At 32.1% G+C, this 12,779-nt stretch overlaps 1 protein-coding gene across 3 annotated transcripts in view; it reads left to right on the top strand.

Annotated features, from left to right (window-relative positions):
• The window catches only part of FTCDNL1 (formiminotransferase cyclodeaminase N-terminal like), a 106,424-nt gene extending 93,953 nt beyond the window's left edge, over nt 1-12,471 (top strand). For all 3 annotated transcript variants that reach the window (XM_051985922.1, XM_051985921.1, XM_051985920.1), the window contains one exon: nt 11,554-12,471. In XM_051985922.1, the coding sequence (XP_051841882.1) occupies nt 11,554-11,981 (428 nt within the window). In that variant the 3' untranslated portion in view covers nt 11,982-12,471. The remainder of the gene's footprint in view (nt 1-11,553) is intronic.
• The last annotated feature ends 308 nt before the right edge of the window (nt 12,472-12,779 follow it).

Here is a 12,779-nt window from a genome sequence, read left to right on the forward strand (position 1 = left end):
CTCTCTTTTGATAAAACATGTTTAAAGATATTAATTTTCCCTTATGAATTCCTTTGGCTGTCTCTCAAGTTGTTGTAATTTTTTTTCTCATTGTTATCATTTGCTTTGATATCATTATTTGTTTCTCTAATTTGTTCTTTGAACCACTCATATTTGGATTAAATCATTTAAACTTTAATTCAAAACTCTTTGTCATCTTCCCTTTATTAGTTAAAATTTTTATTTCATTGCAATTTTTAAAAGAAGTTTTGGTATTTTTGCCTTTCTATACATCTTTATGAGTTCTTTATGCTCTAGTTTCTGATTAATTGTTGTAAAGATGCCTGAATACTGAATCTTTGTAGTTCCCATTCAGTAACTGCTAAATTGTCTGTTTTATCATATTTTTCATTCAGATTCTTAAATTCTTTCATTTTTTAATTTTTCTATTAGCCTTTTCCTCTATGCCCAGAAAATAACTTTTAATAATTATAATTTTACTTAAATTTTGAGTGGTCAAATTAGGTGGGCTTCTCCTCAGTATATCAATTCTACCATCTACAACTCCATCACTATAGATTTATTTCTTTGAGTCTTGTAGCATTTTCCAAACCCTAGTTTAAAAATATGGGCTTCACTATCAAAGTAAGGTCAAAATGCAGGTCCATATTGCTAGTAGAAGTTCCTGAATGTGAACTTTGTTATCAATTATAAAACAGTCAGATCAGATCAGTGAACTGGATTCTGGACCAGGGAATGGATGCCTCACTTAGGGAAGTCATATGCTGTCTAAGAGAGCAAGAGGGATAAAGACCTTATCATTTTTTCCTTGGTACATGACTGAACCTACCAAATACTACACACACACACAAACACATGTATGTGTATACCTATATAGTATATATGTATGTACACAATATACATAGATATATAAGTATATATATAATATGTGTCAATACTATATATGTGTATATGTTTTATATTTATATATTTGTATCTATGTGTATATGTGTGTACATATATGTATATATTTATTAACAATGAAATTCTATTTAGAGGAGAGCTATTATTATCTTGTTCACTTTCTGGTTACATGTGCTATAAATTGTCAATTTCAGATATTAAATCATGATTACACAGATATAGTCCCATCTAAACTATAGAAACTCATATAGATAGTGGATATTTTCTTTTTCAATAAAAGAACAAGCTCAGTACACTAATGACTGGCAGAGAGAAACTATCTCCCTCAAAAATATTTATTCCTTACTTATTGCCTTACAACTCAGTTCACAGATGAGCAAGTGTAAATTTAATGACTAAAACTTCAGAAACTTCATCTCTGGTTTTTTAACTCAAGCTGCACTGCAGATTGAGCCTGTATCTACATGTTGCCAAAACATCCAGTCAGTTCAATAAACAACATAGTCCAATCAGCTGTTTAGTATCGTGTAGACCAAACATCTGGATGAGTAATTGAATTGTTCATTTTTGTAGCTCTGTGAGAATGAGTGAGTCATTGTCTATGGACCTCTCACAGAGCATTTCCCTGTCTCCTAGATACTTAACCATGTATGATTGTGAATGGTAATATCAGTGTAAATCATTTATTAGATTGTAAATCTCATGAAGGGCTTTATTTTTCCCTCCTATACCTGGCATAGCACTCTGCATATAATATTATTAATATCTTATTAATATTGATTGAGGAAATTCAAGTTTTTCTGGTAAATATCATCACCTGAAAATCAAACATGAATACTACTCCTCTTCTTTGGCCAATCTTCCCAAAAGGAAGGAAATTTTATTTTTGTTTTAAACCAGTATGCATATTAGTTCCCATTTTAATTCTAAATGAATGTGGGATTTAGAATATTTTGTCTCTACTTTTTAAACATTAATCTTTGGCTCATTTGTCTTTAACTTTCTTAAATAATCTTTTCTACTTTATATTAAGGTCAGCTGTTTCTAGAAATACATGAAGAACTTTGAGGTGGTCTTCAACTTTTTTTTCTTTTTTTTTAGTTTCTACACAAATATTTCTCTTATACTCCCCCTTTTTTTGGTAGGCTTTTTGTTAAGATTAGTCCGTTTAGAGTTTCTAGAAGTCAGTCTTTGAATTCAGCCACATTTGGCTTGATGAAAGATCTAGAATATTTTTATATTAGTAAAGAATAAAAAATGGGCCCAGACTGTTTCCCATGATGTTTCTTGCACTCCTTCTTGATAAATCTTACTTGAAAGCATTATAAACTTCACCTTGACCAGGCAATTTGAAAATTGCAAGGACTTCCAAACTTACTTTGATGTACTCTTAGATAAAATCAGCCAAAAACAGCAACCTATTTAACAGGTCCAGACCAGCTTCTGGTAGCAATGAAATAAACTTTTTCAAAGGTGAGTGGAAAATAATTTTTAAAGCTGTATAAAATATCTACTTCTAATATGTCCCAGGCTAGAAAGTAAGTGAAGTCTGTGATTCATAGTAAAGTCCAAGTGCAGGTTAGTTTTTAACCATATTTTATTTCATCTTATAATGAAGTTAGGAGGAAAAAATCATCTATTTTTGCCTAAAATAATATTTATTAAAATGTCATTTTCAGAGCATAATTTTGAGTGAAGGCATACCAGATCTGGTTATCATTTGATTAAATGAGTTTGGTCCCATATAATAATAATAATAATGCTTTTATATGTTTCCTAAATTTAACTCTAACATTTTTTTCCAATTTATCTCAGGTTACTCTACATAGTCAGCATTCTTCACCTACTCTATTCCACCAAAACAAACCATAGCTCAATACCAACAACTCATTGTTGTTATGTTTATTTCTTTTAAAAAAAAAAAGAACAAAATATTAACATTACTATCAAGTCAGTACCTAATGTCAACATTCCAGGATGACAAATATGATCACATGATCACCAGAGTAGAAACAGAATCAATAAGGGTACAGGTTTCTAACTTGAAGTTTCCTAAGAATATTATAAACAAAAGAGAACACAATGAGTCCAGGAGTGATTAACATTCTCAGCTTCTGCCAAACACATAAAAATCTTTTAAGCCAAATTCCTTTTAAAAGTTCATGGTTGGTCAGCTTGTTGTGAACATGTGAAGATAGAGCAATAATGGTTGATAGTTTAAGAACTATAAATAAACACCATATCAAAAAAAAAAAAAAAAGCCTAAACATTTATGGGGTAATTTAAACACTGTAGTCTGCTCTGCTATATGAAAAAGCATGCATGTGTATATAATTGTTTAAAAAATAGAAGTAAAGTGTTCTTTGAATTCTAATCTTATATAATGTTTTAAGAGTCATAGATAAGAGTAATGGCACGTCTTGGAATCGTGGACTTTCTATTTAGCTCTCTAAATGGGTTACTGAGATCTGCTCCTGCTCAATTCCCTCCACTCTAAACAGGAAGTCCAATATCAGACAATCCTGCTCTTGGCATCAGAAACTCAACTGATGTATATTGTGCCTCGTGACCCCACACTGAGAATTTCCTCTGAGGATTCTTTTGAGATACCTATAAGTGTTCTCCAAGCTCAAGGCCTCATCTTAGAAAATGAGTTACAATTTGTAGAAAGAAGTTTATTTCAAGGAGCATATTTCATCATTTCTTGTACTTATTGTTCAGTCAAGTTGATCTTCTGAAAAGTAGCATTTCTCAAAGTACTGAAACATAATGTGTCTTAGATACTTAAACCACATGCTCAAGAAGGAGATGAAGAGAGAACTGTCTCTACAAGGGCTAAGTAAAGAAGGGCACAGTTGTACTTTCTAGAAAAAATTTGAGTTTGGACATATTTGTTCAGTCATTTTTCAGTCCTCTTTGATTCTTCCTGACTCCATTTGGGATTTTCTTGGCAAAGATACTGGAGTCGTTTTCTATTTCCTTCTCTAGTTCATTTTACAGATGAGGAAACTGAGGCAAACAGGATTAAGTGAGCTGCTGAGGATCACATAGCTAGTAGGTGTTGGAGAGAAGATTTGTACTCAGAAAGATGAGCTTTCCTGATTCCAGGCTTGGCACTCCTTCCACTGCATCATCTAGCTGCCCATTTTATGTGTAGTTATGTCTTCAAATATTTTTGGAACTCATTCCATAGTATCTGGTTCTTAATGATCATTTATAAACACATACACACATTTAGTAGTTTTAAATTGTTAAATTCATATTCATATATACAGATGTATTTATATATGTAAAATTTTTCAAAGCCTTGAAATGCTATATAAATTTAGGTTGTTAATGTAAATAATAACCATTTAATTAATTATAAATTCAGAAACATTCATTAAAAAATTTTTGTCTTTGATTGTAGTAGGATAATATTATTTCCCTTTTCTTAAGGAAGATGAAATAACTATAAGAACAAATTTGAAATCAAACACAATCTTGTCTGTGACTACAAGACCAAAATACTTCTTTGATCCTGTTAACATCTTTTTGTCTATTCTCTTTCTGAAATTTTACCTCTTGCTAATTTTTTTTACCTCTTATGTCCTGTATTCCCTCTATGGTAAATTTGACTTATTAAGCACTTTAGAGTTATATTGATCCTTTAATCAAACCCCTTATGGCTGCTATGCTTTTTCTTTAGATCACACAAAGTTTTTTGAAGTATTCTATTCACGGTTAGTATGATAAGTAGTTGATGTGGAAGAAACTCTTTGCCTATAACCTTGAACAGAGGTTCAGGGCCCTCTTAGCCTGGGAACCACTCTGAAGTAAGGATTAGTATTTATCCTGACTTGGTAAAAATTGTTATTAAGTTGTGTCTGATTTTTTGTGACCTTTTGATAAAGATACTAGGGTGCTTTGCCATTTTCTTCAGCAGTTCATTAGATGAGGAAACTGAGGCAAAGAGGATTAAATAATTTGCCCAGGATCACACAGTTAGTAATATCTGAGGCTGGATTTGAACTTAAAAGATGAGTCTTCCTCACTCCAGGCCTAGCACTTTATCTACTCCACCACCTAGCTGCCCTTGTTAACAGATAATAATTTGGTAGCAATTAAAATGTGGCTTATAAACAAGAAAGATTGGCTTTTCTTCAAATAAATCAATCAAGGATTCTTAACTTTTGTGTCATGGATCCATGTAGCAGCCTGGTAAAGCCTATGGACTCCTCAGAATAATGTTTTGAAATGCATAAAATAAAATTCATAGGATTACACAGGAAACAATTATATTAAAATACAGTTATCACAGAAATACTGGAATCTGTCCACCTTCAAGAAGAGTCTATGGAGCACAGATTAAGAACCCTTATGAAAGAAGATGTTGAATATTTTATATAATTGATTTTCTCAGCACAGTACAATAGGAAGAACATAGAGTAATAGGAACTTGGTTCAAATCCCAGATGATCACTTAACCTTTATGTGACTCAGTTTCCTTATCTATAAAATGAGATAGCTGGACTCCATGGCCTTCATGGCTCATTCTAGCATCTATGATCTATGATTCTCTGAACTCAATTGATTCAAGAAGAAGATACCTGGGTTAATTAATAAAAATAACAGAAATTCTCAAATTATCTGTGACCTCATTAAATTGAAGCTTATTTGGGGAAAAGGGCAGAAGGGAGAAGAATATATGGAGTCATTTCTACCTTTGATTTATTGAAAATAATGGAATCTGAATCCACTCTTGAGAGTAGTTTTGATATGTGAGTACGTTTCTAAAGGAGAAAAAAAATTACATGTTTCTCTTCTGATGGCTGCTTCTTTATTTTTCTAATGGGCTCTTTCTTCACCATTGTTTTGTCTGAACACAAGTTTTTATTTGTGTTGCTTCAGACGTGATCTTGCCACAAGCATCTTTCAACCAGACATTAATAGCAGAGTTCACAGTCATTACTGCCAGTGCTCAAACACAAATATTGCATTTGTGTTTGAAAAAGCTACACATCAGATGTTAATTAAGTGCATTTGGGGTTTTTTTCTGCTTAAACAATCTGGCATAAAAAGTTTATATCACTATCAGTTAACCATAAGGTCTCTATAATATCTGACTCACCAGCCGTACAGTATATGATAAATACAGTGTTTCCACACAAGAAAATAACAGAATTGTCAGGAAAACATCAGGCTTGTTATATTTTCAAGCTACATAATAGCAACTCAATCTCAGTTTCCTTTTCTTTTTAGAAAAAAAGGATTTAAATAGGAGTAAACACCAATATTTAGAATGATAAATTTTCTCATTAAAGAACACATGGAAAATTAAATCATACCAGAGTTTTTCCCCCTTCTTGTTTTTAGCTTGCTTGAGGGCGTTGTGACAGTTGTGTTGGAATAAAATTGTGATTTCAACCGTGCAGCAAAGAATTGCATTCTGCCATCAGAACATCTGAATACCATTCTGTTGTAGACTTTGGGAGGGGAGTGAAGCTAACAACTTGAAAAGAAAACGTTCACATCAGATTTTTAGTTTCCAAACAAGAATGGAATTATTTGAATTAGACAGCTTAACTAACTAAAGGACATAGTATGATTAGCTTTCCTTTTTTAATTAAAAATTCTTTCAAAGTTGCATTGAACATAGAGTACCAAATTCTGCTTATGTATAACATCAGTGGGATTTCTCTATTCCAAAGCAGAATCTGGTTTATTGTTATTGGATTATTTTTGTCATTCACTCTTGTTTTGTTGAAGGATGGAATGTGAAAGTCTGGAAAAGTATGAAGTAGAAGAAGGGACATTTTGTTGTTGCTGTTGCTATTGTTGCCATTATTCTTGTAGGAAAGAGCTATAGCCTACCATGTAGTAAAGGCTATTTTTGATTAGAAATTTGGAATTCTTAGAGATTATTTGTTCACTTACTAGAATGCATGATAATATCTAATTTAAAAAAAATTTCTCCTAAGGTTTAATGTATTAGTTAATTATCCATGGGAAGGCATAGTAAGATCTTATTTCAATTATGGATTCATGTGAAATCATGGAGTAAAATATTGAATGAGAAATTCAATATTTCTCTCTGCTTTTAGGAGACCAGAGAGATGATGTGTGTGTGTGTGTGTGTGTATGTGACAGAGACAGACTGACAGATGTGATAAAAATAGCTGACATTCATTAAGTGTTCTAAGCCTTGTAAAGTGCTTGACAGGTTAACTAACCAATTAAAAACCCTTATCCTACAGATATTTTACAGATGAGGAAACTGAGCCTAAGAAAATTAACTTGCCCAGGGTCACGTTGCTAGCAAGTGTTCAAAATAAGATGTGAGTCAAAGTCTCTCCTGTCTCAAGATCCAGTGTTCATTGTACTAAGCTGGGCTGCCTCCCTATCATACTTAGATACTCATACAGAGTTCACACATGGCAACACTGTACATCAGGATTTATGTGAGTAAAAGGAATGTCTAAATGCACTCTGTGAAATGTTACAATGATTTACTTCCTGTAGATATTTGGAGTAGGTGATTGGTGTGTGTGTGATTTGAAAAGAGAGAGATCTATTGACTGCTAGAAAATGTATTTTTTGGTGAAATCAGCAGTATAGAGAAATACTGTAATATGATTCATGCCTGCAGAAGTCCCTATACTAAGGGGCTTGCCTGTTCATGAGAACTGAAATGTTTCATTGTGACTATGTGTGAGAAAAGAAGGAAATGTGCCTTATTTAATAGTTTAACTGGTTCCAGTAAAGCCTGTCTTTTTGAACATGTATAGAGACCACTACTATGAGAGTAGCCAGGCCAGTAAGTAGTAAAAATAAAAAAATTCCAAATCTCAGAAGTATAAAGAAAAAACCAGTAGGCACCTCTCTTGTGGATACTGATATCACAAGTAATATGTTTGAAAGCAGCAAGAAAAAAGAAATGACAGCAAAATGAGCTGACAATAATAACTAAGGAATTGTTAAGTGCAAGAAAAAAAAGTTACCCTTTTTACACTCTCACTAATCCCCTAGACAGTTTTGCTATTAGAAATGTAAATATTCCCAAATGAAGACATGGAAAACTGAGGCTTATTATGTTGCCATTAACTTAACCAACTAATAAGTTACATATTTAGAAGCCCTGTCTTTAGAGCTCAGAGGAATCAAAAATCACATAATACTCAAAGTTCATGACTACAGCAGAATACCAAAAATGACTTGCACAGAAAAAAAAATTATATAGAAAACTTTATCAGGTATTTGTCTAGGTTGGAAGAGGAGATAAGCCAATTATTTATCAAGAATAAAAGACCACATATGGACAGACCAAGATATTAAGATATCTATCAATATTTATCAGTAATTTTAATACTAGCTACTTATATTAAAAGAAACAGAGAAAGCCCTCAGAACATCAGATAGAACTTCAAAGGAGATTTTACAAAAGGACATAATGAAAAACACATAGACCACGAAGGTAAGGAAAGGTTATAATATGTATTTTGGTGAGAGGAATAGTTATACTGGTCAGATCATAGATTCAGCAATGAACATTTAGTATGTGCAATGTGAGCAGAACTATCTCTAGAGTATAATGAATAGGGGTGCCCATTCTGGGCTCCATGACTTAAGTGATCCTCAGTACTGCTGTAATTTTCTCATATCTCCTCAAGATTTCCATGACATCATTCCCTGAATGCTCTCAACTGAGAGACTTGACACTTACCTCACAGAAGCCATTGACTGAAAGGTTTCCTATCTTCCCTCCTCATCTCACATCACTCAGAGATCTTCACCCACTGTCTCCTCCTTCTCTCCCATCTCAGATGAAGAAGTGACATTTCTTCTTGTTAAAGCAAATTCCTCTACATGTACCTTTGATTACATGCCCCTCCTATTTTGTTCAGTATTGCCACTATCATCCTCACTTTTTAAAATCTTTATTCTCTCCCCATCTACAGACTCTGTCCCTACTGTCTAAAAACATTTATCTCTATATCTTTATAAAACCCTTACGTGAACCCATCTAGCTAGCTTTCATCCTTTATCTCTCACTCTCTTTTAAGTTTCTTGAAAAAAGTTCTAAGATAGATTTTGTCATTTGATATTATCTCTTTTCTAAACCTTCTACAGTCTCTTTTCTAATTTCATCATTCAAATGAAATTGCTCTCCAAAACTACTGATGATTTTAAAAGTTTTATTTATTTTATTATTCATTAATGGAATAAAACAAACATTTCTATAACATAGAATTATAAAAAAGATAATTGCACTGCAAATCTATTGTGTAGAACTTTTAAATATATAATATGTAGAACTTCTATATAACAATATATATGAAAATGTACAAAAATATAATATATGATAAAATATAAAAAAACATGTGAAATTTCTTTTTGTTCCTTTTTTTCCCTTCTCCAACCCTGGAGATGGCTGCAATTAGATACAAATATGTACATACATAAAATTATTCCATCCATGCTTCTATTTATATGTTCATTCTCTGGATGCAGATAGAATCTTTCTTCACATGTCCTTTGTAGTTAATTTGGGTATTTATAATAGTCAACATTATTTAGTCACTCTAAGTTGTTTTTAAACAATATTGCTATTACTGTATACAATGTCCATTTGGTTCTGTTCATTTTACTCTTCATTATGTTGTACAAGTCTATCCTTGTTTTTCTAAGATCATTGAGCCCATAATTTCTTAATTACACTTTTAAAAATCTTCAATCTTCATTCTTCTTGATTTTTCTGCATTTGACATATTTGATCATTTTCTCTTCCACCATTCTCTTGTCTGTCTTCTCTCTGCTTTTAAAAAATTAATTCATATTGTTTTTTTTTATTTCTCCTCCTCTCTGTTGGAGAGCTTATCTTATATAAAAATGAGTAAAACTAATCAACACATCAAAAAGTATCTGACTACATAAATAATAATCTATACCATCTTCTCAAGGATTGTCAGGGAGATGTGGTGGTGGTGGGGAGGATATTTTCCAAATCTCTTCTTTAGGGCTATGCTTATTCGTAATTTCACAACATTCACATTTATTTTGTGGTTCCATTTACATTGTTGTAGTCATTGCACATGTTGTTTTTTTTTTTTATTCTACTAACTTCACTCTATATCAGTTTACTCAATTCTTTCCATGCTTCTTTTTATTCATCATATTCATAATTTCAAAATTCATACAGCAGAGTAAAATTCCCTTACATTACTGTATCACAATATGAGTAACCATTCCCAAATTGATAGATATCTACTTGTTTCCATTCTTTGCTACCAAAAAAAGTGTTGCTATAAATATTTTGTAGTATATGGAAACATTGTGCTTAGCAATGATATCCATTGGGCAATATACTTAGTAATAGAATCTTTGTATCAAAATGTATATATAATTTGAATTATATAATAAACTATAATAAAGTAAGCATCTCTTTGTAGGTAATTTCCAGATTTATATTACAATCCTAAGCTAGAGTCTTATTTCACTAATTGACTAATTGTTTCACTAATGTCTTTTAGGCTTCCCATCCCAAGCTTTTTTTCTTCCAAATTTCTCCGTTACTTTTAGGACACTATCATCTTCCTAATCACCAAGGCTCAAAACTTTAATATAATCACCTCACTCTTATTCATCCCACATTACACAATCCTTTGCCAAATCTTATCACCTTTATCTTCACAACATCTATCATATCTGTCCTTTTCTCTTATAAAAATCACCAGGATTACTAGATGGCTCAATGGACAGAGTATCAAGCCTTAAGTCAGAAAAACTCATCTTTCTAAATTCAAATCTGGGCTCAGACACTTAGTAGTTGTGTAAACTTTGACAAGTCACTTAAGTCTTTCTGATTTCTTTTACCATTTGAACCAGCATATAGATATGGCAAGATGGAAGTTAAAGACTGTTTTGCAATAATTTGCTATTGATGATACCCTAGTGGGCCTCTCGAATCTTTTAAGTAGAAAAATGATATAGTTAAGTATTTGATGTAGGAAACTTCCCTTATCAATTCTTTAGAAAAATGGATTTGAAAGGGGAGAGGTTTGAAGTAGGAATGCCATACCTTTGCTTATAATGTAGGGATCTTAAACTTTTTTTGTGTCATGGACCCATTTATCAGTTTGATGAAGCTAGAATTATTTAGAATTATTTTAGAATTTTTAAATACATGAAATAAAATTGATAGGATTACAAGGGAGGTTAGTGAAAAATAAGGCTAAATTTTCTTCCTATCTAAATTAGTAGATGCCTAAACTCTATCCATCAACCCTGTGAGAGGTCAATTAGTCTCAATTTAAGAATTCCTGTTTTAGCCTTTTGCATAATTTTGCATTTTTTGTAATTATCTAGGCAGAAAAAATCCTCCAAATACTTTTTAAATTGATATAATTAATTTCCTCATACCTGCTGTCAGCTCAAAAAGCTAAGTGAACTTTGCTCAAGTTTTACCAAAAGCAAATCTTACCAATCTTTACCAAAAATAATCTTTTAAAAAGTTGTAAGTCATTTAATAATAATGCTCAACATTAGTTCACGGTGAAAGCAAGTCTAAGAAAGTGTCTTATTATTTATCACAACAGATTAAAGAGAAGATTCTTGAAATACTCCAAATGGAAACATTCTTATTCATTAATACAATTTTTTGATGATTTGCAGGTATTGGTGCCAGTCCCTATGTGATGAATTGCAATGTGACAATTGATTCTCAAGATTTGGCTACTGGAAAAAAGATTGCAAGTGTGATCAGAGGCTCCAATGTGGATGGACTAAGGGGTGTTCAAGCCATGGCTTTTCCTCATGATGGAAAAATTGAAATTGCTTGTAATGTGGAGAGTTTTGAAGATCAAAAGCCTATAGAAAACTCAAAATACATTACATACTGTATTCTTGGGCATCACTATTCTTACATTTCTCCTCAATTTCTAGAGGCTAAAATTAAAAAACTAGCTCATGATCAGGGAATTGGTATCATTGGAACAGCATTGGTTGGGTTTACACCTCAGGAGTGTAAAGATTGTGCTGAATATGCTCTAAGGGAAAAGATTGGAGAATTCTGGAAGAAACGGGAAGGCATTTTCATGTGATTCCAGTAAATGCTGCTTTTGTATTAAATGAAAAGTGGCAACCACTATCAAATATATTCAATAAGATGTGCAGAGGTTGGATTGCATTGCAATAGAAAAATGGAATCTTTAAATATCAAACAAAAAATGACCTTGTGATTTTGCTATGATTATCAGGAATACTTAACTACTATGTGGCAGTTATGAAAGATCTTGAGAGAAAAAAAATCAGTTCTTGGGTGAAAATTACATATACACATTTATATGTGTGTATATACATATACACTCATGTGGATGGATGTATATGATATATATGTATATATGTGTGTATATAGATATCTATACATACAAATATATACAAATAAGCCCTAATTAACATGAATAAAGGCAAAAATAGATGTTATTCGTTTACTTAATTGTTCATTTTGAAACACCTATCAGATTAATAAAACTTTCTGCTTCTACTTCACTTATTAAAGAAATAATAAAGCATGGAATACTTGCTTTACAAGGTTGTTGTGGTGTTTAAAAAAAATATGTAAAAACACTTTGTGAGCCTTAAAATAGCATAACTATATATAGGGCATAAAAGGGAAATGTGCCTTAAGATTACCTAAATCAGAGCCATAATTAGGAGTTCTAACACTTGTGGCCAGATATGCGTGAAAGATGGAGGTACTTCAGGTTTGATCATTTCTGGGTGGGTGAGAAGTATTGACTACAGAAATTACAATAGTTGAGGAGATAGTGTTTGAAAGTCCAGGGATTGGAGTTGAATGTGAGACTAAGCCAGTTTTGGACGTAACTGTCAAAGAGACT

The sequence above is a fragment of the Antechinus flavipes genome, chromosome 3 (genome assembly GCF_016432865.1).
Source record: "Antechinus flavipes isolate AdamAnt ecotype Samford, QLD, Australia chromosome 3, AdamAnt_v2, whole genome shotgun sequence".
Lineage (NCBI taxonomy): Eukaryota > Metazoa > Chordata > Mammalia > Dasyuromorphia > Dasyuridae > Antechinus > Antechinus flavipes.